This window comes from Thalassophryne amazonica, chromosome 14 (assembly GCF_902500255.1).
Source record: "Thalassophryne amazonica chromosome 14, fThaAma1.1, whole genome shotgun sequence".
Taxonomy (NCBI): Eukaryota; Metazoa; Chordata; class Actinopteri; order Batrachoidiformes; family Batrachoididae; genus Thalassophryne; species Thalassophryne amazonica.
Genome location: NC_047116.1, coordinates 17,434,361 through 17,462,285, shown reverse-complemented (window position 1 = coordinate 17,462,285; position 27,925 = coordinate 17,434,361). Strand labels below are relative to the sequence as shown.

The window sequence follows — 27,925 nt, the reverse complement described above, 5'->3', positions numbered from 1 at the left end:
ATTGACAATGTCAGGATGATCCCAGTGAGACACTGGATGGTGTCCTGGCAGATCTCGCCCCAGTCATCACTCAGCTCCTGGACAGTCTGAGGTGCATTGGATGGACTGAAACATAATGTCCCAGAGGTATTCTACTGGAAATAGGACAAGTGACCTGTGGGGCCAGTCAATGGCTCCAGGAACTGCCCGCATACATTAGCCATATGACAATGGGTCCAAGGATTTCACCTAATAGCAGTCAGGGTGCCATTGTCTAGCCTGTAGAGGCCTGTGCGTCCTTCCAGGGATATGCCTCCCCAGAACATTACTGACCCACCACCAAACTGGTCATGCTTATGTTGCAGGTAGCATAACATTCTCCACGGTGTCTCCAGACGCTTTCACATGCTCAGGTTGAATCCGCTCTTATCTTTGAAAAGGACAGATGTTCCACCACAGGGCATCAGGCCACCCTCATGAAGTCTGAGTCTCTTCAGACACATTCACACCAGTGGCCTGTTGGAGGTCATTTTGTAGGGTTCTGGCAGTGCTCATCCTGTTCCTCCTTACACAAAGGAGCAGATGCTGGTCCTACTGATGGGTTAAGAACTTTATACGGTCCTGTCCAGCACTCCTAGAGTAACTGCCTGTCTCCAGGAATCTACTCCATGCTCTTGAGACTGTGCTGGGAGACACAGCAAACCTTCTGGCAATGGCATCTACTACTGATGTGCTATCCTAGAGGAGTTGGACTACCTGTACGTCTGTAGGGTCCAGGTACGCATGCTACCAGTAGTGGCAAAACTACTGAAAATCAGTCAGAAAAGATGAGGAGGGATATACATACATGTATTTTCTGAACGCTTCAAGTTTGCCATTACTAATTTCTCTAAGAAGATGTGGGAATGGGCTGGTTATCAGCCACTTTACTCAATGAATAGTTGCAAAACTATTTAAGAAGAAGTGTAAGATAGGTGTAGAAGAAGGCCTTGTACCAAATCCATATTGAAGTACACAAACACAGACTCAATGTGAGAAATCATATTTTACAGTTTATTAACAAGATTTAGAAAACTTACAAACAATTTCACAGCTTCAGGTCTTTAGGCACAGGCCAGTTTGAAAAAGACTGTCCCTTTAGTTTTTTACTCATGGCCATTCCCTTCAGGACAGATATGACAGGTGATGTGAGGCAGCCACGTGAGAACAGAGACTGATTTTAAAACTACATTCAATAGGCAAAAAGAATGATGTACAGTGACTAAATTGCATATTGGTTGCCATACTGAGCAAAGTTTTCAACCACATGCATGATGCCTGGTGGTAAGAAATCACCAAGACTGCCTGCTGCTTCCAAGAACTTTTGTTTTTTAATAAACACTAACCCGGCAGACGTGTGTCCAGCGATCTAGCCGTGTGAAATATCAAGTACGCAAGATGGATGTTTAAAAATCAGACCCGTTCCCTATGCAAATCCTCCACTGCGTCCTTGTTGAGGTACGTCAAACACGTAACTAGGCTGGAAGTATTAAGAATAGCAGGTGCACGTACTGAAAAGTTAACATGTCACTAAAGGACATCTCGTGAGCCAAAAAGAGAAAATGCATAGGAAAACTCATTGACTGTCTCAACACCTGTCACTATCCTTCCAAATCAGAATGCTACTGGGAAGCAAAGGTTAACCTCTTGGTTATATGTGAAGTGCTTTGGCCAACTTCAAATTTCTACCAATTACAAACATGTAAAGTTTAAGACAATTACTAAGAGTACAGTACATGTAAACAGTAAAAGAGGTAAAGCCTCAACACAATTTTTCTTTTAAATCCTGGAACAAGGATCTTTCAAAACATTATTTACATGCTATAATAACAAACATTGGCACTTTCACTGGTAAGGGACCGAGGGTGGGGAGGGGGTGACTTTGAATGCAGCTGTGTTCAATGCTCTTTGTTGTACTGTTGAACACTGATAAAACCAATAAACCTCAAATCTTTAAAAAGGTCCTATAAATGACATTTTAAACATTAATATGGCAGCCAACAACTATTTTCTTCATAAAGATGTAGTGGCGTAACGGCGTCCAGCGCAGAGAGTGAAGCAATGCTCCCTGTGTGTGTCTTGTGATCGGAGCTTTTCTGTTTTACATAGTTGGATCAGCCACAGTGCATGCGAGTTCCGCCTTGTGAGATTGTTGCCCCTCCCAACATTTACTGAGAGTAGTGACCGCGGTCAGTTGTGCTTGTGTCTCTGAGTTTGCAAAACGTTGCTGGGGGGTGGCCAAAAGGAAGCTGGTGCTTTTCTTTGATTTCTAGTGGCTCTGAATCATTTATAGGACCTTTAAAACCAGGATGCATGTTTAAGCAAACAGTCTCACAGACTGAGTACTTGCATAAAATACAATTTGTTTAAAAAATAAAAAAATTCAATTTTCAAACAGAATGTAAATGCTTTCCAGGCCAACAGCATTTTAATGCGATATGGTGTTATACTGAGTGAAAATGCCTAATTTAGAGAAGACTATGATGTAGTGTGACATCTGTCACAAATCCTGCTACAATTAGATTTTTTTTATATATAAACAGTTGGCTCATAATCATGTCAGCAATACTTATTTGTGTTTTTTGTCCCTTAGACAGCGCAATGAGTGGTGCACTTTAATACTGCCGCGGCTCTTTTTAACCTTTTTCTGTCCTTTTAATGCTGCAATTTCTTGTTAGACCTTGACCTTGTCAGATTTTGCTGCCTCATGTGACCTTCAGGATGCTGCCGTACGTTTGCTGCACCACTACCTGCACGTTGTCGAGGATGAAGTCGAAAGCCATACTCCAAACAGAGTCCACTGACTGCTGCATGAGCCTATGCATGGACAAAAATAAAAAATAAATAAATAAATCAATGTAGAAGAGACAAAAACAATGCATCTGGGGCAGCTAAAAACAGAGGACCTACCTCTTCATATATTTAATAATCAAATCCAACTTCTCCAGATCTTTATCCTCGATCAGATCAGTACAATACTTCACCACCTGCAGGATGTCCTCCTCCATAGGATCTACCAAAAAAAAAAAAAAAAAAGGGACAAAACGCTTAAATAGCACAGACACACATTACATGCCATTTGTTACTTCGATTCTGATTTGCTCTCAACCTGTAATGGTGGTGACCCACTCCCGCAGGAGTGTTTTTATGTCGTTTAAGTCGCAAGCTCCGGCTAATGTCGGTGCGGGGCGAGGGGTGAACTTGGACACGGGCTCTGGGAGGTCCTGGTGTGAGGTCGAGGCAGAGGGACCGTTTTCAGTCTGAAGGTAGAAGGAGTGAGCGTGATGAACTCTCCTATTAATGATCAGCCTTTGTGCATCAAACTGTTGACAGGCTCACCTTCAGTACATTCATCTGTTCCCGTGCTCTGACACAGGCCAGCATGGTTTTGGCCGGGCTGCTTCCCGTGTGAGGCCTCTTCCGTGGAGAAGGTCCTTTTTTAGATGGGCTCACGGCGTTCTTCCTTTTGCAGCTCCGTTTTACCCGTCCGATGCCGATTGCGGCTCCTGGCTGTTTTAGCTGCAGGAGTGGATTCTTTTGCTCCACTGGAGAGAATTGGTTATGAAAAATGCGTCATTTAAATCAAAGATAGATGTGTAGTACAGTCCTTTACAAACCCTTCACTTTCAGACTTACGTGGTTTTTCTTGATGCTGGACACTTTTGACATGGCCGTAAGCAGATCTCAGTTCATCCTGGAGCTCTTTGGGAAGGGCAGCAAATACATCTGGATCAACCTACCGTCACATAAATGACAAACAAAAGGGAATTTGCACATCTCTACTTTTAGTTTCCCCTCATTTCTTAAATTAAAGTCACATATACGTAAACTGGCCCCTCATTGGGTAGAACTACAAAGAGCTGCAGTGCATCCGGAAAGTATTCACACTTCACTTTATCCACATTTTGTTATGCTACAGACATATTCCTAAAAGGGAGTAAAGTAATTTTTTTTCCTTCAAAATTCTACTCACAACACCCCATGAAAAAAGTTTTTAATTTTTATAAATTTACTTAAAAAAAATAAAAAACACATACGTAAGTATTCACACCCTTTCCTCAATACTTTGTTGATGCACATTCATTTGGCAGCAATTACAGTTTCAAGTCTTCTTGTATATGATGCCACAAGCTTGGTGCACTTATCTTTGGGCAGTTTAACCCATTCCTCTTTGCAGCACCTCTCAAGCTCTATTGTATTAGATGGGAAGCGTCAGTGCACAGCCATTTTCAGATCTCTCCAGAAATGTTCAATCAGATTGAGGTCTGGGCTCTGGCTGGGCCACTCAAGGACATTCACAGAGTTGTCCTGAAGCCACTCCTTTGATATCCTGGCTGTGTGCTTAGGGTCACTGTCCTGCTGAAAGATGAACAGTCGCTCCAGTCTGAGGTCAAGAGCGCTCTGCAGCAGGTTTTCATCCTGGATGTTTCTGTACATTGATGCATTCATCTTTCCCTCAATCCTGACTAGTCTCTCAGATCCTGCCACTGAGAAACAGAGTGACCTTCAGGTTCTTGGTCACCTCCCTGACTAAGGCCCTTCTCCCCCGATGGCTCAGTTTAGACGACAAACCATAAGTTTTTGGAACCTTTATGATCAGACAAATATGGTATTCTTTTCAACGTGACTGGAGTTTTGTTTTTTTCTTGACCCCTGTGTAATCCTGCATTGTCTGCTACCTGGCTATAGCTGCCATCGTGGGACAGCTACATATATTTTTGTGTAGGCCATAGTATATGGAGTGTGTTGTCTTTCTACCTTAAGTGGCACAGATTAGGTCAAAACTGGCTTCGGCCTCATGGACAAGAGGCTTTTCTGGAGGTCAAAGTGTAAGTAAGTAGATTACAGGCCCTGAGGCCAATGTGCTCATCCTCAGATGCTGTAACATTAAGATGATAGTGTACGACTCCCCTAGACAAGACGCCGCTCCACTGTACAAGGGGCAACTAAAAGGTTTTTAGCCTGACCCAGAAAAAGTAGTTTGTGGTTCTTCATCTTCTGCATTCTGAGAAACCAACATTTCTTGAAAATGTGGGAAGTTTTGACTGACTGGGTGCAAAATGTTGAGAAATGTTGGTTTCTCAGAATGCAAAAGATGAAGAACCACACCCTACTTTTTCTGGGTCAGGCTGAAAACTTCCCAATCGCCACTCGTAGGTTAGTTCTTCATGCCTGGTACCTGCATCCCTACCTCCGAGAAGCTAGGCAGTTCCAGTACAATGCTCGCACAGTCTGGCTGGTTTGGAATTTGTAGTACCAATCTGCCTACAGATGGAGGGCCAGGAGGAGGAGAGGGAGGGCCTGATGTTGGCTGCAGACTGTTTGAATCACAGTAGTTGGGTCTCCCGTCTCTGTAAGTCCAAGTCTGCTCTACTTGCTCTCTCAATTCTGGAGGTAAGGCCTCCAATACGGAACGATCCACCTGAGAAATCATAAAGAGAAGCCACCTGTTCAAACTGTATCACTAATCCACTTTCAGTTCAATCACACATCCTCCAAATGTCTACCTGTGAAGGAGAGGGAACCTCAATACTCAGGTTGAGCCTTGTTTGAGCGTGTTTTGGAGTGTGGCTGTATGCTCTGGCTTCTTTGCTTGTCCCAGGGATGGGCTCAGCTGGGGACAGCGGGCGTGGAGATGAGCCACATGATGAGGCCGTGGTGGAGGAGGTCTTTTCCTGATGTTTGTCATCGTCAACTGTAACAGTGACTTTTAGCTCCATCAAAATCATAGATAACAACAATAAAAAAAATAAAAAAAAAGACGTACAGAAAACAGGCAGGACACAAACCTCTGTTCCTGGATCGAGCTGTGAGCGTGTGATCCAGCAACATCTCTTTGATGGAGCGTGTTCGTGGGCCGGTGGAGTCCTTGTCAACAGTGTGTTTTTTGTCCAGAAGCTGCACCTGAATGCCCACTCCTCTCAGGTCCTGAACTTGCAACTTCATAGCATGGAACAGCTTGATGACTGCAGAGGCAATCAGCTGGCCGCTGTCAGTGGACTGCGCAAGCATGACAGTCCTGACAGAAGATATGGATAAAAAAAAGAAAAGTAAGAATCTACAGAGACAAGAGCATGGAGTAGAGTCACGCACTTCGAGCTGACCTCCTCTCTCTTACCTCGCTATGTTATCGCATATGCCGTGACCGCCGTACTTAGCCGACTCCAGTGGAGCCCCCACCTTGCGAACCATGACCTTAAGGGTCACTCTCCGACCCCGCAAACCTGCTTCCTGCAGACGTCTTTGCACCTCCATAGACAAATTGGTCATGAAAGATTCTGCTTCATCAACCTGTCACAAAGAGAGAAATGCCATATGAGCAAGGATGAAGAGAAGAACAGGGAAAAAAAGAGAGAACTTAAAAAAAGTCTTTAGAAAGTAGAGTTTACACTTGTAAAACGAATGTTGTAGTTCATCTCGGCTGAGACAGACTTCCTTTCTTTCTCGTACTGAACCAGTCGGTCATCAAGGCCCCTGCAGAAGCGGAATAGAGTTTGTCCGGTGCGGGGTCCAAACTTCTTCTGCAGCTGAGAGAGAGACACCTGCTGAAGGTCCCCACAGGACCTCACACCCATAGCAGCCAGCTTGTGCCCCATAACAGGCCCCACGCCTAGAAAACAGAAATGATAGCCAATCATCTAACATTTGTACAGATATAGCGAGGTCACAGGTGTTGGCACAATCCGTATCTGGTTTTACACGAGGTATCAACCAGACAAGCAGGATGAAAGGCCACTTGATCCCAAGGTGAGTGGTGTTCTGAAGGCAGCCGGTCTTTACCATCAAACTAGAAATGTAGACGTGCCATTGAAAGTTTAGTTATTCTCTTTATTCCACTTGACACAATCGATCCGGTATGGAGTGATCTGGCCACACCTCCAGATATAGTCAGAGAATGGTGCAAAGGTGGGCTTGAACAGGGGACCTTCTGTTTGGGAAATAAGTACACTAACTGCTTGTGCCACCATGTGGCCCCCAAACATTGAGTCTGTAAAGTGAAAACATTGTCAGCATGCTGGTCTCAATACACAAGTTAAAAAAAATAAATATTGACGTGTTTATGGTGTCAAATCTCACATGTAATCTTGGCATCTTGGCAATTGCAAAAGTGTTATAGCATGTACAACAACGTTACGGGCTCCACGGGAATACAGGTAAAGTTAGGGACAGAAAAAGGAATTTTCAAACAGTTGAAAACAAGACCAAAGCACAATAATGGAATATCCCGATTCATCATTGACATTCCTGGAATCTAGTAAGGTTGTCCAAGGTACAGACAAGGGTTCAAACCTCAACCTTCCAGGATGTATCTTCGCAAAAATGTGAACAGTGTGTACACAGAAACTTTGGGGTGGTGTGGGAGTGGGTCAGCATCAAAGATACTAATACTGTGAGTTTTAGTATTCAAAGGGGAACAAAAAAAAACAGAACATATGTGCATTCAAATATTGATCTGAAAGTGATTTTTCCAATGTTACACCAGCAGGTGGCACTGTATCTACCTGGTAAGCTGGTCACAGAGAGGTCCCTGATGAAATCATCCACTTCCTCAGACTTCAGCAAGTGCTGGCCATCAGGCTTGGCCTTCCGTGTCGCCAGACGAGCCAATAGGATGTTTGACCCTGAAAAGTCGAGCGGTCGAGTTCACAGAAAAACAACGCGAGTTTGATGCAGTTTACAGTAGAGGAAATAAACTCACCCATGCCCACAGAAGCGGAGCATCCTGTTTTCTCCTTGATGTCTGTTCTGATCGCTGTAGCCAAGTCTTCTGGGCTAATACCCAGCTCAGTGAGCACAGCAGAGGCGTCTATCAACACTTCATCACAGCTCAGAGCCTCAATATTATGAGTATAACTGCAAAAAAAACCAATTCTAATTGTTATTTTGCATATATAAGGCGCAACATGCAAGTTAAAGGAAGACCAGTGCTTTCCCACCTAGCCAGAACCTCATACATTGTGAGAGCCACATCTTTATAGGCTTCAAAGTCATATGGAACAGATTGCAGAGAGGGACACAACTGTTTTGCTTTGCCGAAAAACATCCCGTTCTTTACACCAGCTTGCCTGCGGGAGAAAACCAATTCATATGCAAAACAGGACAAGATGCACACATGGACATTGTTTGAAGTCACAACGATATTTAACCTACCGAGCTTCATAACTGCAAGAAGCAATCTCAGCCATTGAGAGAGCAGCAGTGTCCTGGTCCACCCCATTGGTAGGTGAGTCAGAACTCTCTTGGGAAGAAGTTCTGTGTAAATCCTCGCCCTCCCTCTCTGAGATGCAGGACAAGGATCCAATTACTAAAGGAGATTCCTAGTGAGGGCACTTCAGTATCTCAAATAGCAGTTCAACTTTCAGGACTGGTACTTTTAGCAATACCAAGTGACTATTAAGCAGAGGTGGGACAAAGTCACCATAAAGTCACAAATCAGCAAGTCCCAAGTCAAGATTGCAGTCCTAATGACCACCAACTGCTGGCAAGCTGACTTCAGACTTGACTTGGGACTTGCTGATTGATGACTTGAGAATGACTTGACAGTGACTTTGTCCCACCTCTGCTATTAAGGCAGACACAGGAAAACACTGAATCAGGCTTGTGTTACAGTGCAGCAGATTAACTGAAACAATCCTTCAAATGGTGATACAAGCACCAAATTTGGCAGAAATACACCAACTGGCCACTTGAATTTTCAACAGGCAGGCAGGTAGGGGTCAGTTGAAGAATTATAAAGGGGTCAAAATTTAAAGATGCTCCAATCAAACTGAAAACTACACTACATTATTTGTCTGATCATAAAGATTCCAAAAAAGGTACAGTTTGGACTACCTATGACTGAATGTTATAGAGTTATGGGGTAAAAACAGCAAGAATTATGACAAAGATCAATTTCAGTTTGTACAGGGATCAAAAGTTAAATAAAATTTGTGCAGAATTTGATGCTTGTATCACCATTTGCAGGATTCCACTCTAAATATTCTCTTATCTGCTGCACTATTACTCAAGATCAGGAATCTCTGCATGAAAATAATTTGATATGCCAAGCTGACCTGGCTGAGCATGAGTGAATTTCCTGTGGTAGTACTGCTGCTCCACCTGAGGACTGGCTCCGGGTCTCAGGGGAACACGTCCATGACCGCGGTTACTGGTCACAGCTACAGGCTTCCCTGAAAACCATGAAAAGGTACTGCATTCCCACTAGGGACTAAATGCATGAACATTCTCTTATGTAACAGACAAGAGTTTTGTTGTTTTTTTTTTACCTTTGAGTTCTGGCTGATGTCGGATCCCCACAGACACAAAGAAACAGTCCATGTCCACGTGCAGAATACACGATTTAACACTGGATGGGGCTGACATACCTGATGCATACAAATGTACACCAGAATATCAGCGATGAGTGCAAAACTACAGTAATTAAAAGTCTTGCAACTATCATTTCCTCTGAAATTATTATTACGCTATTTTATCGTCCAGAGAAATCATTCAGTTCTTTTGCCAATGAACAATCTTACCTATAAAACATAATAAAAATAATAATAGAAAACCCTGCTTCATTTCTTTTTAAAGCACACAGTGACAGAAATTTATGACATGCAAAAAAGGTGCTAAACCAGTTTTTTTTTTTACAACAGAAAAGCTGCAATTCCAATGTATCTCAGATTAGCATCTCATCTAGGATCTTCTTCAACTACCTCAAACCTACACTGGATCATGAATGGGACCACCCAAGCAGACTGGTCGACTCCAGGAAGTGAGCACCTATCTGCCACTGCCTCATATCACCACCAGGGTCCTCAGCAGTGAGTGTGGATGCGGAATTGAGAATGGGAACCATATGAGATCTGGTTCCAGTTTTTTCAATCTACTGGAATCGCATGACATTATCAATGTCATAACATTGATAATTGATAACATCTGTCATAACATCTAACTCAATCTACCAACAAAGAAAACTGCTGCAATGATACTGAACACTTGTAGATCTACATTTTTCTACACAGTACACTGATCAGAAATCGATACAGAATCTAACCGATAGATCTGAAAAAACTAAACTAAAAATCACATTTATTCAGATCCCTAGCAATGAGGCACATGCATGTTGATCTGACAGTTAACACTCCTTAATCCTGCAAGTAGCACACCTCATCTGTCTCTGTTTAAAAGTTGCCATCAACAGTTTAGTGCCACTAGATGTCACAAAAGCACCAGCATCTCAGGACCAAAACACAGCCTTCCTTCTTTGGATACTCGTCCACATATAACGGAAGGATACACCTGTTGGTGTGCGTCTGCACTGCGAATCGGTAAACGGTTCAACCCCAAACCCTTGAGTCTAGTTTAATGACATTCTTTGTCAGAGGTGTTTTTAGCTTCTAAATGTAGTTTCTTGAATGGAGGAATATCTGGAAAGTTACCCATGTCTGCTATCTTGAACGCAATGTATAGGCATACATTGCCTTCATTGATCTCAAAAGGCATTTGACATGGTCAGCAGAGACGGCCTCTTCAAAATCCTGCACAGGATAGGCTGTCCACCACCTCTTCTGAGCATCCTCAGATCCTTTCATGAAAACCAGCAATGTACAATCATCACAGATGGTGACAAATCTGAGCCCTTCACCATCACAAGTGGAGTCAAACAAGGGTGTCTTCTAGCTCCGACACTCTTCAGTATCTTCTTCTCCTGTGTCTTACACTATGCCTTCCACGATCGTCCTGAGGGCATTATCTGCACACCAAGTCAGATGGTAAGCTATTCAACCTTGCTAGATTGAGAGCCAAGACCAAGGTACGCTGTGTGTTGATCTGTGGGAAGCTGTTTGCTGATGATGCAGCACTAGTGACCCACAATGAACAGGATCTTCAGATTCTTATGGATCAGTTCTCGAAAGCCTGCAAAGAGTTTGGGCTGATCATGAGCGTCAAAAAGACAAAAGTTCTCTGTCAAGGAGTAGAAACACCACCGTCTATCCTCATCGATGGCTTACCCCTAGAAGTTGTCGACAGCTTCACCTACCTTGACTCAACTGTCACAGCCACCAACTCCCTTGATGCTGAAGTAAATACTTGCATTGCGAAAGCTACTGCCACCATGGCAAGGCTCACCAAGAGTGTGGACAAACAAAAAACTGACCGTCAACACAAAAGTTCGCATCTATGAATCATGTGTGGTGAGCACACTCCTGTATCGGAGTGAGTCCTGGACAATCTATGCCAGTCAGGAACAACACTTGAACAGCTTCCACCTCTGCTGTCTTAGACGCATTAGTGGCATCACATGGCAGGATAAGATTACCAACAATGAAGTGCTGAGACGGACCAAGCTGAACAGCATCCAGACGCAGCTCACCAAGCGCAGATTACGATGGCTTGGGCATGTGAACAGGATGCAAGATAGCCGCATTCCAAAAGACCTTCTCTACGGCAAACTAGCCCGAGGTAAGAGAAAGCTGGGGCGACCTTATCTGGGGCGACACAAGGGTGTCTGCAAAAGAGACATGAAGTCCACCAGCATCGATTCTGAAAACTGGGAAAAGCTTGCCCCCAATCGCACCATCTGGAGGCAAACTGTTAATGACGGTGGCAAGCTGCCAGAGCAACAAAGGAGAGCTAGCAATGAGGAGAGACGGAAGAGGCGAAAGGAGACTCTCATCACCTAGGCACACACGAGACGACGTCTCACGAGATGGAAGGAGCCTACTACTCACTTAATACAAAGTCACTGCAGCTGTACCCTCATACCTATGCAGCATCCTAGTCCACCCCAGTTTAGATGAGACATGTTGCCGACCATCAATGTGTTTAGCACAGCAACCACAGGATTAATAGAGTCAGACAGTGAGTGAGTGAGTGAGTCTACAAAGGTTTCGACAATAACTCCAGAAAAAGTAAGATATTCAGCTTGAAAATCTAGGTTTTAATAGAGACAGGTGAGGACCAGCAAGCCTCCTCTTTTGGGCCAAGTTAGCATGTTTTACAATGCAACATAACTAAATGATCACCAGTTCATTCATTTACTAGTCTGTCAACACTTTTGGTTTTGCTCCCATTTTGTATGAGATGAACTCAAAGATCTAAAACTTTTTCCACATACACAATATCACCATTTCCCTCAAATAGTGTTCACAAACCAGTCTAAATCTGTGATAGTGAGCACTTCTCCTTTGCTGAGATAATCCATCCCACCTCACAGGTGTGCCATATCAAGATGCTGATTAGACACCATGATTACTGCACAGGTGTGCCTTAGACTGCCCACAATAAAAGGCCACTCTGAAAGGCGCAGTTTTATCACACAGCACAATGCCACAGATGTCGCAAGATTTGAGGGAACGTGCAATTGGCATGCTGACAGCAGGAATGTCAACCAGAGCTGTTACTCGTGTATTGAATGTTCATTTCTCTACCATAAGCCGTCTCCAAAGGCGTTTCAGAGAATTTGGCAGTACATCCAACCAGCCTCACAACCGCAGACCACGTGTAACCACACCAGCCCAGGACCTCCACATCCAGCATGTTCACCTCCAAGATCGTCTGAGACCAGCCACTCGGACAGCTGCTGAAACAATCGGTTTGCATAACCAAAGAATTTCAATCAATCAATCAACTTTTTTCTTGTATAGCGCCAAATCACAACAAACAGTTGCCCCAAGGCGCTCCACATTGCAAGGCAAGGCCATACAATAATTATGAAACACAGTCTACGTCTAAAGCAACATAACCAAGGGATGGTCCAGGGTCACCCGATCCAGCCCTAACTATAAGCCTTAGCGAAAAGGAAAGTTTTAAGCCTAATCTTAAAAGTAGAGAGGGTATCTGTCTCCCTGATCTGAATTGGGAGCTGGTTCCACAGGAGAGGAGCCTGAAAGCTGAAGGCTCTGCCTCCCATTCTACTCTTACAAACCCTAGGAACTACAAGTAAGCCCGCAGTCTGAGAGCGAAGCGCTCTAATGGGGTAATATGGTACTACGAGGTCCCTAAGATAAGATGGGACCTGATTATTCAAAACCTTATAAGTAAGAAGAAGAATTTTAAATTCTATTCTAGCATTAACAGGAAGCCAATGAAGGGAGGCCAACACGGGTGAGATATGCTCTCTCCTGCTAGTCCCCGTCAGTACTCTAGCTGCAGCATTCTGAACCAACTGAAGGCTTTTTAGGGAACTTTTAGGACAACCTGATAATAATGAATTACAATAGTCCAGCCTAGAGGAAATAAATGCATGAATTAGTTTTTCAGCATCACTCTGAGACAAGACCTTTCTGATTTTAGAGATATTGCGTAAATGCAAAAAGGCAGTCCTACATATTTGTTTAATATGCGCTTTGAATGACATATCCTGATCAAAAATAACTCCAAGATTTCTCACAGTATTACTAGAGATCAGGGAAATGCCATCCAGAGTAACGATCTGGTTAGACACCATGCTTCTAAGATTTGTGGGGCCAAGTACAATAACTTCAGTTTTATCTGAGTTTAAAAGCAGGAAATTAGAGGTCATCCATGTCTTTATGTCTGTAAGACAATCCTGCAGTTTAGCTAATTGGTGCGTATCCTCTGGCTTCATGGATAGATAAAGCTGGGTATCATCTGCGTAACAATGAAAATTTAAGCAATACCGTCTAATAATACTTTCTAATAATTTCTGCACAAACTGTCAGAAACTGTCTCAGGGAAGCTCATCTGCATGATCGTCGTCCTCATCGGGGTCTCGACCTGACTCCAGTTCGTCGTCGTAACTGACTTCAGTGGGCAAATGCTCACATTCGCTGGCGTTTGGCACGTTGGAGAGGTGTTCTCTTCATGGATGAATCCGGGTTCACACTGTTCAGGGCAGATGGCAGACAGCGTGTGTGGCGTTGTGTGGGTGAGCGGTTTTCTGATGTCAATGTTGTGGATCGAGTGGCCCATGGTGGCGTTGGGGTTATGGTATGGGCAGGCGTCTGTTATGGACGAAGAACACAGGTGCATTTTATTGATGGCATTTTGAATGCACAGAGATACCGTGACGAGATCCTGAGGCCCATTGTTGTGCCATACATCCAAGAACATCACCTCATGTTGCAGCAGGATAATGCACGGCCCCATGTTGCAAGGATCTGTACACAATTCTTGGAAGCTGAAAATGTCCCACTTCTTGCATGGCCGGCATACTCACTGGACATGTCACCCATTAAGCATGTTTGGGATGCTCTGGACCGGCGTATACGACAGCGTGTACCAGTTCCTGCCAATATCCAGCAACTTCGCACAGCCATTGAAGAGGAGTGGACCAACATTCCACAGGCCACAACTGACAACCTGATCAACTCTATGCAAAGGAGATGTGTTGCACTGCATGAGACAAATGGTGGTCACACCAGATACTGACTGGTATCCCCCCCCAATAAAACAAAACTGCACCTTTCAGAGTGGCCTTTTATTGTGGACAGTCTAAGGCACACCTGTGCACTAATCATGGTGTCTAATCAGCATCTTGGTATGGCACACCTGTGAGGTGGGATGGATTATCTCAGCAAAGGAGAATTGCTCACTATCACAGATTTAGCCTGGTTTGTGAAGAATATTTGAGGGAAATGGTGATATTGTGTATGTGGAAAAAGTTTTAGATCTTTGAGTTCATCTCATGCAAAATGGGAGCAAAACCAAAAGTGTTGCGTTTATATTTTTGTTGAGTATATATATATATATATATATATATATATATATATATATATATATATATATATATATATATATATGTATGAGGTCTGTCAATAAAGTATAGGTCCTTTTTATTTTTTTCAAAAACTATATGGATTTCATTCATATGTTTTTACGTCAGACATGCTTGAACCCTCGTTCGCATGCGTTAGTTTTTCCACGCCTGTCGGTGACGTCATCCGCCTGTGAGCACTCCTTGTGGGAGGAGTCGTCCAGCCCCTCGTCGGAATTCCTTTGTCTGAGAAGTTGCTGAGAGACTGGCGCTTTGTTTGATCAAAATTTTTTCTAAACCTGTGAGGCACATCGAAGTGGACACGGTTCGAAAAATTAAGCTGGTTTTCTGTGAAAATTTTAACGGCTGATGAGAGATTTTGAGGTGATACTGTCGCTTTAAGGACTTCCCACGCAGTGGGACGTCACGCAGCGCTCCCAGGCGCCGTCGTCAGCCTGTTTCAAGCTGAAAGCCTCCACATTTCAGGCTCTATTGATCCAGGACGTCGTGAGAGAACAGAAGTTTCAGAAGAAGTCTGTTTCAGCATTTTATCCGGATATTCCAATGTTAAAGGAGATTTTTTTTTAATGAAAGACGTGTGGACGGATTACAGCGTCGCTCGCAACCGCCGCGACGCTCCGCCACAGGAAAAACACCTCTGTTGGAAGCCTTAAGGACAAGTTGGAACATGCCAACTGTTAAACAATTTCTCAGATACTCACTCCACTGAAAGCCATCAAAAGCCGCCTGGATTTTACAAATGGTTATCAACACGGAGGTGTTTTTCCTGTGCCTCCGCACCGCGTCGGCTGCGTCCCGACGCGCGGACCCGTCCGCACGTCTTTCATTAATAAAAATCTCCTTTAACAGTGGAATATCCGGATAAAATGCTGAAACCGACTTCTTCTGAAACTTCTCTGTTCTCTCATGACGTCCTGGATCAATAGAGCCTGAAATGTGGAGGTTTTCAGCTTGAAACAGGCTGACGACGGCGCCTGGGAGCGCTGCGCGACGTCCCACTGCGTGGGAAGTCCTTAAAGCGACAGTATCACCTCAAAATCTGTCATCAGCCGTTAAAATTTTCACCGAAAACCAGCTTAATTTTTCGAACCGTGTCCACTTCGATGTGCCTCACAGGTTTAGAAAAAATTTTGATCAAACAAAGTGCCAGTCTCTCAGCAACTTCTCAGACAAAGGAATTCCGACGAGGGGCTGGACGACTCCTCCCACAAGGAGTGCTCACAGGCGGATGACGTCACCGCCAGCGTGGAAAAACTCACGCATGCGCACGAGGGTTCAAGCATGTCTGACGTAAAAACATATGAATGAAATCCATATAGTTTTTGAAAAAAATAGAAAGGACCTATACTTTATTGACAGCCCGCATATATATATATATATATATATATATATATATATATATATATATATATATATATATATATATATATATATATATATATATATATATATATATATATATATATATATATATATATATATATATATATATATATATATATATATATATAATAAAAGGAGCCCGAATACCTTATAGTCTTTTAGATTCCACATTAATGCTGCAAAAACTTGTCACTCATAACTTTGTGTATTATGCTGTTGAAATTTGAGGTCTGCGAGGTTAATAATCACTTTTTTTTTTTTTTTAACTGTTTGTAAACTGTCATTCTTTTCTCACAAAAAGTCTGCAGCAATCAAGCTAACATGGCAATTAGTGAACCTGCTAATCGCCAGGTTCTGGTGGTGACTAAAGGTGCACTGACACGAGCACACCTTTGACTCACACACTAGCATGAACTCTGTCATGCTGGAGAGTAAATTTGTCTTTAATGGGCGCCGGTGCGTGCTATTGTGCAAATAGAATTTTGAAATGTTCAAAAACATCTTTCACGTACAAATGTTGTGCTACGTGGCACGATCTAATCTCCAACACTATGTGCAGCTCGTCAAGTGGAGTAAAGAAGTGAACAGAGCGAGTGGTGTCGTCAGCGGATCGCATTAGAGCGCAGGTCGTCTAAAGGATTATAACAAGAAGTTAAATCTGTTATGAACATGCTTTAACAGCTGCACACAAGAAGGAAAGAACACACAACTGTTTTACCAATCCACGACAATGTAAACATGACAAATAATTACCTTTTTGGACAGCTCAAAATGCTTTCTGCAGGTTGTTAGGCACGTGCATGCGTGCGAAAGGCTGAAGCATTCCTCTGTGATTCAGGAAGTGATTACAGCCATTTTCAACAGTCAATTTGCAGAGAAAATGATTAATCAGACACTAAATACTTATTTTATATACACAGCATCCAGCTCAGAGCGCGTGGCAGCCAGTAGAACAAAGAACGGCGTCCAGCTGGGAACACAGCGGGTGGGATCGTCACGACAGCATGCGTGCTATTGCGTGAATCAAAGACATGCTTGTGTCAGGGGGCCTTTAATGCAGCGTTGCTTGTCTCAAAAGTACTATACAAAACTGAACAGAGCAATTCCATGAGACTGTCACAACTTTCAATGGACCCATTGTGAACTAGCCATCCCAGAGACTTTCTATTCTCAACAGGTTGAAGCAATAATGGACAAACCACAATTGTCTGGGACGGCTACATCACAGTAGGACCACTGAAAGTAGGAACGGGTGACAGTCTCATGGAATTTCCCATTCCTCCCTCCTTACCTGGAGCTCTTGCAGAACGCTGGGCTGCACATTTCTTCAGCCACTCTTTCCCTGGAAAAGAAGCACCTCCTGCTGTCCTCCTTCTGCTGTGCAGTTCGTTAACATAATCAGAAAAACCAGTCCTCCATGTGGAGATCTGGTGATAGCGAGAGTGAGAATAGAACTCAGAGATCAAACCGCCAGTCTGTGCCAGCAGCTGTGCTGAAGACTTGGATGACACCGTTTGGTCAGTGTGGGAGTCTGGATTGGCTGTTACGTTGTCTGTATCGAACAAAACAGGGTCAGACAGAAAGGCAGTGTGATGACTCCCATTCAGTCGGACAGAAGAGCGCGAAAGAGAACAGGGTGAAGGAGAAACTGGAGTCTTTTCTGGATTTGAGTCAACCAGACAGGGCAGCTGTATCTGTGGCAGTGCCGCAAGGGTTTTGGCTGCATTTCCAGCCACCAAAGAAGAGGGCGATTCACGTTTTGGACACTGCTCACTGGTCACTTGTGAGTTACAATTGTGCACCAAACCAGAGGACACACTGGATTCCTTTGGGGGGCTGTGAGGAAACTCGTATGGATCGGGGCCCTTCTCAACCTCTATTACAGAACTTGCAGGTTTACACTCTGGACTGACCCGTCTGAACTGGGGCAGGTCTGTGTCATCACTAACAGGTGAGAGGTCCTCCGGCATTAAGGCACCATTAAAGTGAGAATGTCCGTTGGTCAGAGGTGCTTCATGCAGCATCTGCGTGGCTCCAAACAGACGGGGATCATCCTCATCCTCCCTTTCACACTCTTGCATTTCATTTGTTACTGAATGGCTCATCAGATCCAGGGAGGTCTGCAGCGATCCACTTCTGTCAAACAAAGACACAAATACTCAGAGTCCAACAGTTCATCAAGCAAATTACCCAACAATCAGGTTACAAAAAAAAAATCTATGCAAAATGCATTTAACAGTTCTAAAACAAAAGACTCACAATTTTAATTCCAGATCTTTTCTGCTCCTTTCGAGGCTGTTGCAGGACAGGGTGAGCTGAGGTTGCGGAGAGCTAACAGACTCAGGCTGGAGACTAGCACGAGGTGTTATGAGAGGCTGCATGGTGGAGCTCGACTTGGTGTTTGGATGGGCGTGTAAAGGACTCCAATGCTTGGGATTTGTATAAAGAGGGCGTGGATAAGTGCATGGACGGGAAGTGGATGAGGACTGGATAAGCCCAGAGTCCTGAATGCTGTCCTTTAGCGGCTGATGGTTTTGTTGGACACCTTGATGAGACTGGCCATGGCTGGGTCCTGCAATAGCCGAGGCTTGAAGAACATTTGCTGAAGTGAAAGTTAGTCCTCTTTGTTTAACATATAGTTGGTACTGCAGGTAAGGCAGGAGATGCCCAGCCTTGATGCTGTTTAACAACAACAACAAAAAAAACATAAAAGAGGGAAACAAAATATTTAGCTAATTTTGTACAATCTAAATGTGCAAACAATCTCACACATGCTCCCACAGAACAAACCTGTCAGTGATCCAGTCTGGCCTGACAACCTTTTCTCCTTTCAGCTCCTGAATTTTGCTGTTGGGCAAGTTACTGGCAATAATGTGGGTGGTCTTGGAGCGAGAGTAGTACATGTGGAACTGGCCCCCATGCAGCATCATTAATCTGCGTAGCTCATCTGAACTTGGCTCTGAAAAAGAACAAGACGTCACGTTTGTCCCTTAATCAATCAATCAATTTTTTTATATAGCGCCAAATCACAACAGTTGCCCCAAGGCGCTTTATATTGTAAGGCAAGGCCATACAATAATTATGTAAAACCCCAACGGTCAAAACGACCCCCTGTGAGCAAGCACTTGGCTACAGTGGGAAGGAAAAACTCCCTTTTAACAGGAAGAAACCTCCAGCAGAACCAGGCTCAGGGAGGGGCAGTCTTCTGCTGGGACTGGTTGGGGCTGAGGGAGAGAACCAGGAAAAGACATGCTGTGGAGGGGAGCAGAGATCGATCACTAATGATTAAATGCAGAGTGGTGCATACAGAGCAAAAAGAGAAAGAAACAGTGCATCATGGGAACCCCCCAGCAGTCTACGTCTATAGCAGCATAACTAAGGGATGGTTCAGGGTCACCTGATCCAGCCCTAACTATAAGCTTTAGCAAAAAGGAAAGTTTTAAGCCTAATCTTAAAAGTAGAGAGGGTGTCTGTCTCCTGATCTGAATTGGGAGCTGGTTCCACAGGAGAGGAGCCTGAAAGCTGAAGGCTCTGCCTCCCATTCTACTCTTACAAACCCTAGGAACTACAAGTAAGCCTGCAGTCTGAGAGCGAAGCGCTCTATTGGGGTGATATGGTACTACAAGGTCCCTAAGATAAGATGGGACCTGATTATTCAAAACCTTATAAGTAAGAAGAAGAATTTTAAATTCTATTCTAGAATTAACAGGAAGCCAATGAAGAGAGGCCAATATGGGTGAGATATGCTCTCTCCTTCTAGTCCCCGTTAGTACTCTAGCTGCAGCATTCTGAATTAACTGAAGGCTTTTTAGGGAACTTTTAGGACAACCTGATAATAATGAATTACAATAGTCCAGCCTAGAGGAAATAAATGCATGAATTAGTTTTTCAGCATCACCCTGAGACAAGACCTTTCTGATTTTAGAGATATTGCGTAAATGCAAAAAAAGCAGTCCTACATATTTGTTTAATATGTGCTTTGAATGACATATCCTGATCAAAAATGACTCCAAGATTTCTCACAGTATTACTAGAGGTCAGGGTAATGCCATCCAGAGTAAGGATCTGGTTAGACACCATGTTTCTAAGATTTGTGGGGCCAAGTACAATAACTTCAGTTTTATCTGAGTTTAAAAGCAGGAAATTAGAGGTCATCCATGTCTTTATGTCTGTAAGACAATCCTGCAGTTTAGCTAATTGGTGTGTGTCCTCTGGCTTCATGGATAGATAAAGCTGGGTATCATCTGCGTAACAATGAAAATTTAAGCAATACCGTCTAATAATACTGCCTAAGGGAAGCATGTATAAAGTGAATAAAATTGGTCCTAGCACAGAACCTTGTGGAACTCCATAATTAACTTTAGTCTGTGAAGAAGATTCCCCATTTACATGAACAAATTGTAATCTATTAGACAAATATGATTCAAACCACCGCAGCGCAGTGCCTTTAATACCTATGGCATGCTCTAATCTCTGTAATAAAATTTTATGGTCAACAGTATCAAAAGCAGCACTGAGGTCTAACAGAACAAGCACAGAGATGAGTCCACTGTCCGAGGCCATAAGAAGATCATTTGTAACCTTCACTAATGCTGTTTCTGTACTATGATGAATTCTAAAACCTGACTGAAACTCTTCAAATAGACCATTCCTCTGCAGATGATCAGTTAGCTGTTTTACAACTACCCTTTCAAGAATTTTTGAGAGAAAAGGAAGGTTGGAGATTGGCCTATAATTAGCTAAGATAGCTGGGTCAAGTGATGGCTTTTTAAGTAATGGTTTAATTACTGCCACCTTAAAAGCCTGTGGTACATAGCCAACTAACAAAGATAGATTGATCATATTTAAGATCGAAGCATTAAATAATGGTAGGGCTTCCTTGAGCAGCCTGGTAGGAATGGGGTCTAATAAACATGTTGATGGTTTGGATGAAGTAACTAATGAAAATAACTCAGACAGAACAATCGGAGAGAAAGAGTCTAACCAAATACCGGCATCACTGAAAGCAGCCAAAGATAACGATACGTCTTTGGGATGGTTATGAGTAATTTTTTCTCTAATAGTTAAAATTTTGTTAGCAAAGAAAGTCATGAAGTCATTACTAGTTAAAGTTAATGGAATACTCAGCTCAATAGAGCTCTGACTCTTTGTCAGCCTGGCTACAGTGCTGAAAAGAAACCTGGGGTTGTTCTTATTTTCTTCAATTAGTGATGAGTAGAAAGATGTCCTAGCTTTACGGAGGGCTTTTTTATAGAGCAACAGACTCTTTTTCCAGGCTAAGTGAAGATCTTCTAAATTAGTGAGACGCCATTTCCTCTCCAACTTACGGGTTATCTGCTTTAATCTACGAGTTTGTGAGTTATACCACGGAGTCAGGCACTTCTGATTTAAAGCTCTCTTTTTCAGAGGAGCTACAGCATCCAAAGTTGTCTTCAATGAGGATGTAAAACTACTGACGAGATAATCTCTCTCACTTACAGAGTTTAGGTAGCTACTCTGCACTGTGTTGGTATATGGCATTAGAGAACATAAAGAAGGAATCATATCCTTAAACCTAGTTACAGCGCTTTCTGAAAGACTTCTAGTGTAATGAAACTTATTCCCCACTGCTGGGTAGTCCATCAGAGTAAATGTAAATGTTATTAAGAAATGATCAGACAGAAGGGAGTTTTCAGGGAATACTGTTAAGTCTTCTATTTCCATACCATAAGTCAGAACAATATCTAAGATATGATTAAAGTGGTGGGTGGACTCATTTACTTTTTGAGCAAAGCCAATAGAGTCTAATAATAGATTAAATGCAGTGTTGAGGCTGTCATTCTCAGCATCTGTGTGGATGTTAAAATCGCCCACTATAATTATCTTATCTGAGCTAAGCACTAAGTCAGACAAAAGGTCTGAAAATTCACAGAGAAACTCACAGTAACGACCAGGTGGACGATAGATAATAACAAATAAAACTGGTTTTTGGGACTTCCAATTTGGATGGACAAGACTAAGTCAAGCTTTCAAATGAATTAAAGCTCTGTCTGGGTTTTTGATTAATTAATAAGCTGGAATGGAAGATTGCTGCTAATCCTCCGCCCCGGCCCGTGCTACGAGCATTCTGACAGTTAGTGTGACTCGGGGGTGTTGACTCATTTAAACTAACATATTCATCCTGCTGTAACCAGGTTTCTGTAAGGCAGAATAAATCAATATGTTGATCAATTATTATATCATTTAACAACAGGGACTTAAAAGAGAGAGACCTAATGTTTAATAGACCACATTTAACTGTTTTAGTCTGTGGTGCAGTTGAAGGTGCTATATTATTTTTTTTTTTGGAATTTTTATGCTTAAATAGATTTTTGCTGGTTATTGGTGGTCTGGGAGCAGACACCGTCTCTACGGGGATGGGGTAATGAGGGGATGGCAGGGGGAGAGAAGCTGCAGAGAGGTGTGTAAGACTACAACTCTGCTTCCTGGTCCCAACCCTGGATAGTCACAGTTAAGTGGCTTAAGTGTGATATATTGCTGTCCTCTTACAGTCTCTCTTCAGAAGCATATTTTGCACATGAGTTAGTTAATTTCTCCAAGCTGCAGTCTATTTTTTCCCTCCCCACGTGGGTTTTATTTACATGAGTAGATTTGGATCCACTGCATTTTCAAACCCTGAACCTGGAATCCAACCCATTCCTGGTTAATACTGAAATTGTTGTAAATTTTGGGTAACAGCGTGTCTGAGCTGTGACAAAACTTTGTGCACGCGTGTGACTGGTGGACAGATGATAACTTTATTTTCAGCACTGCAGTGGTGTCAAGCACAGGGGTGCCAACAGGTCATGATGGGAAAATCCGGAATGGCCCATAGGGCCGTGACGTCACCAACGGCATTTTATAAAATACAAGGTTCTAGGAGCAAATCTTGCCGATACAAACAAAATGCTGGCAGAAAGGGTCAATTTCAATTGGAGTTTGTGGTGTTATGGCAATAATAATATCAGAAATATCATAAACAGCGATTGGGGGGGGGGGGGGGGATACAGATTTTCCCTCCACATGAATATTTAACAGAAGAATCTATAAAAGCTAGAGTTTGCATGGACACAGTTTGTAGTAAATTCATCCCAAAGACAGAGATTGATTTGTGTGAAATACCTTGAATCACATCAATGGACAAGAAATTGTCAAAAACATGATATAAAGACTTACAAGGAGTGTTAGCTTTTCCATATAAACAATGATAATCGGGTTAGTGTTTTGGTGAACTTTCAATCATCTCACTCCAGCAGAATGGGACAATCTGTAACAGCGTCTCTTATTTGCTGCTGTGTGGTCGAGCGGCACCACGTTACACTTAACTTTCAGTCTTGGATCAGGAAGTGAAAACGTGAGACTTAAGTGTCTCATCAGAGATGTTTCCAAATGATTTTACAAAAATGATCATCATGAAATCAGACTACAATTTAAGTCCAATGCACGCCAGGAAAACAAAAATAACCCGGAAACATATGACATGGAAGTAAAAACCCAGATTTCTGGAAATTCCTGGAAAACTCCCATCACTGCATGAAGACTACTTATATTTTGTTGTTCCATTACAGATTTGCTATTATTTAATCACAGATGGCTAATAGACATTGATTTATTTTTTTTTTTTTTTAAATTACAACACATCATCTTGGGGTTCCAAGAACAACCCCATTACACACCGGCTTTACTCTGATCTCGAAAACATTTCCGAAGGAGACAAAAAAAAAAAAAAAAAAAGCAAAGCACGCAGGAAACTGCAGATCTGCAGAAAACTGGCACCCCTGCAAGCAGTAACTTTAATTATGTGCAGTTCAACACACTAATGCATCTCTTGAATGCAATAAAAGCATTTTAATCTTAATTTAATTTAACCAGGTTAGTCCCATTGGTGGCCAAGTGGTTAATGCGCTTGGTTTCAGTGCAGAAGGTTCCGGGTTCAAATCCCACCCCTGCCACATTTCTCCATGTAAGGTGGAGTTGCGTCAGGAAGGGCATCCGGCGTAAAACCTGTGCCAAATCAACTTGCAGATCCACCTTGGATTTGCTGTGGCGACCCCGAATGCAAACAAAGGAGCAGCCGAAGGGACTTACTAGTCCCATTGAGATCAAGATTTCTTTTACAAGGCAGACCTGGACAATTTTTTAAGTTTCCAATTCACCTAACCTGCATGTCTTTGGATGTGGGAGGAAGCCAGAGCACCCGGAGGGAACCCACGCAAACACGCGGAGAACATGCAAACTCCACAGGTGGGAATCCATCCTATGACCTTCTTGCTGCAAAGCAACAGTGCTAACTACTAAAAGCCACTGTGCTGCCCAATCTCAATATGACAGCAGGTTTTAAATATGAAATAGAAAACCAGGTCAAATCTGAGAACATGTGCCAGTTTCTTCCTTTGCCATGCATGTGAAAATCCACCTGTGTTGCAGAACTACCTGTGTATCCATTGACAAAAATGGCCACTCCACTGAAGATACTGGAGCAAGTGCCTTCCTTCTGTTTTTCTCTGGGAGCATCAAGTTTAAACTGTTTGTCCAGCTTAGAGACCTTGGCAGCCATGTAGCCTCCCTACAGAGAACAACAATTAAATTAGTTTTAGAGCACTTTCAGAGTTACACTGGAGAACCGCCATCATCAAGCCATCTATGAGAAGGTACTTTACCCACAGCCACAACTAAACAGGAACCATGTCACATCTTCTCATTTAGCTGCTTGTTACACAAACCCCGACCCTGTTGTTATATTTAGGGTGTATGTGCACTGTGACGTCACACAAACTCACCCTCTCAGCCCAACCGTTGTCATCACTGGCATTGGCTCTCTTCTTCGCCCATGCATCTCGACTCATACTGAGTGGCACTGAAACGAGTCGTTGATAATCAATTAATTAACTGATAGCAAACCAAACACTTTGTACATGTTCACAAATAAAATTAACAAATGCTAATTTAACTGGTTCCAGCTACTCAAATATGAAGATGAACTCCTTTTCCTTGTGTTATGAATAGGGGAGGTGATGGTCTTGTGGTTAAGCATTGGGCTTGAGACCAGAGGATCCTCGGTTCAAATCCCAACCTGATGGGAAAATCACTAAGGGCCCTTGGGCAAGGTCCTTAATCCCTGAGTTACTCCCAGTGTGTAGTGAGCACCTTGTATGGCAGCACCTTGACACTGAGGTGAATGTGAGGCATTATTGTAAAGCGCTGTGAGCATCTGATGCAGATAGAAAAGTGCTATATAAATGAGGTCCACTGACCATTTACATTTGGGTTTTAGACTGTGGTCAGATCAAGTCACTTAAATATACAAAATTATTATTATTAATTAGGTTATTTAGCACTTCTCACATGTCTGTTTGGTCTCCCCCTACTTTTTTTTAATCCTTCTAAATTCCATATATTTCAGTTTTGGAAAAGTGGGCAAAATAAACCATTTGAATGAGTCCCTTGGTATCTGAGAAAATTAAATGGCCATTTATTTAAAAAACACACATACATCTTATTTATTTATTTACAATTATTTTCTTGATTATTTTCCCAAATAATCAATTTGTTCTTTGGTTCATAAAATTCACAAAATGCTAACTGGTGTTTCCTGAACACCAAGAGACATCTTCTAATGCCTTGTTTTGTCCACAACACAAACTAGTAAGGAGACCAGAAATACGGACATAAAAAAAAAAAGACTCCAAACAGCAAATCAATTATCAACATGTGTAACTGATTTAATTACAAAATGTCAGTTGTTGCAGTTCTACAAAATGTAACCACAATATATGCTAAGAGCCAATTAGCAATTCTGTGTAAACCGTTTTAGATGTCAGCGCATTGCTCAAGGACACCTCAGCGGTGGCTGTGAGATTAAGCATGTAAGTACCCCCCCACCCCCAATCCAGGTTTAGCCAGTTAGGTCAGGATTTTTAACTAGCAAACCCACATTACAGTGGTTCCAAGTGTACCCCCACCCCCCAAAAAATATAACAGCATCAGTACACCCTTGAAAATATTACTGAATGTTATTCACAATCGACAGTTTTCTTTCAACCACTGCTTATTGAACACGCGCGCACAATGTTATTTTTGGACGTTTTCTTGATGAACAGCACCCATTAATTAATCCCATCTGACAAAAATCTCTCCATCTTGTACATTTACACCCAGCAGTTTGGTAACCAAACCTGATGAAGTTGTACCCACTTATGAATTTAATCAAACAATGAACTGTATGTTTGCTTCAACACAATGATTCTGTGGGAGTGGGTCGATTGTGCTTACGGGCATGCCCGAGCAAGCAGCCTGCTGTGACACAGAGTTTGGCACAGAGCCACATGTGACACTTTGTTGAAACCAGTGGTTTCAAAGTGGTGGACCGAGAGCCAGATAAGGTCCAAGAGACAACAGTTGACATCCAACAGCAAGCTTTGGCAATATTAACCCCTTAAGCCCTAGAGCCTATTTCACCAAAATCACATACCCATACATATGATTTATTTTTCAGCTTGTACAAGGTCAAAAATACAAAAGTTTGGATCAGCTAAAACACAGGTCCTAGGGGATGTTGTAGTGTATGTTGGTGTCATTGTATTTTGGTGTCAGCATTGGTTAGTTATGAGTGTTCAAATGTTCCAAAACAGGGCAAGTCCCCAAATTTGGGGACTCTAGGGTTTAAGAGGTTAAATACAGCCCTCAACCTTTGCCCTCTGCACAGGAAATTGGGGGAGTTGGTACACACTTATACACAGGATAATGCAGCAAAACACTATTCCTGCCAAATCATGAAGTGCAAACTTTAAGGTAACTAGTTTTGCAAGACTTTAAACAAACACCAACAGGCTGGTTTTCGTGTACATCTCAAGAATTACCAAATTGTCATCCCCCCAGTTTAAAAAGACATTAAGCAGTTGTTAGGGCACAGAGGCGCCACAGGAATGCCGCAGAGGTAGCAATAAAGTGCCAGGAGAACGCCACAGAGGTGTCATCAGAGTGCCGACAAGGTGCCACATGCTGCCAAGGGTGCCACTGCTACAAAAGAGATCCTGATGTCCCATTGTTTTATCTTTTCTAAAAAAAAAAAAGAGCACAGTGGAGTTGCTAGGTAAATCACGTGACTGTGAACACATACCCTCAGAGAGACCTGTTTGTTTTTGTACAGCCAATCAGAGGGCAGAGAGAGTTTTAGACTGAGAAAATTCGGATTCTTACCGATACTTTGGATCTTCTCAGAATTTATTCATTTATTTCGCTGGCTGTTCAAGTTGCTCACCGTGAAGGGAAAGAACCAAAGCCTCTCTGGTGTAACTTCAGTTTGATACCACTGATGTAAACAGCTCAGCGCTAACATTAGCCTAGCTGGTTAATCATGTAAGTCACTGCGACAGGACACGACCCAAACAACACCAAACGTGTCCCTCAGTCAGCCACACCAACACTTACTACATGCCTGTGTGTAACTTCAGCAGTGTGCCTGTGTGCGGTGGAAAACCAAGTGTTTTGTCGGTAAGTGAAGTCTTGTTACCGTTTCTGCTGTCACACGGTTAGCCGCAGACTCCACAGAGAACCACAAGAAGCACAAACGCAGAACCAAGCGGGCGGAATGAAGCTCGAGCAGACGGTTAACTCGACTCTTCGACTTTCACCGCAAGAACACAGCCTGTGGTGGGTTGAAATCTTCTTATGTTACCCTGCTGCCACGCCATGTCCCCTTCGTGTTTTCATACACCTCCACAGTCCTTCTGCGCTCCTTTTGTAACGCCTGAGCCCTTCGATTTTGTCTTTTCTCAGCCA

The 27,925-nt window shown here is 42.9% G+C and overlaps 1 protein-coding gene across 1 annotated transcript; it reads right to left on the bottom strand.

The window, feature by feature from the left end:
* Positions 1-1,011: 1,011 nt before the first annotated feature.
* Positions 1,012-27,925, bottom strand: rev1 (REV1 DNA directed polymerase). The gene is made up of 22 exons (XM_034185797.1): positions 27,657-27,925; positions 24,925-25,001; positions 24,578-24,710; positions 18,917-19,085; positions 18,386-18,805; positions 17,418-18,262; positions 9,285-9,383; positions 9,072-9,188; positions 8,170-8,296; positions 7,956-8,084; positions 7,718-7,872; positions 7,521-7,640; positions 6,408-6,628; positions 6,137-6,309; positions 5,808-6,037; positions 5,526-5,713; positions 5,210-5,440; positions 3,655-3,754; positions 3,358-3,563; positions 3,128-3,278; positions 2,929-3,031; positions 1,012-2,835 (listed from the first exon to the last, which is right to left on the bottom strand). The coding sequence occupies exons 2-22, from the start codon at positions 24,988-24,990 to the stop codon at positions 2,724-2,726; spliced, it is 4,095 nt and encodes a 1,364-aa protein (XP_034041688.1). The 5' UTR covers positions 24,991-25,001; positions 27,657-27,925; the 3' UTR covers positions 1,012-2,723.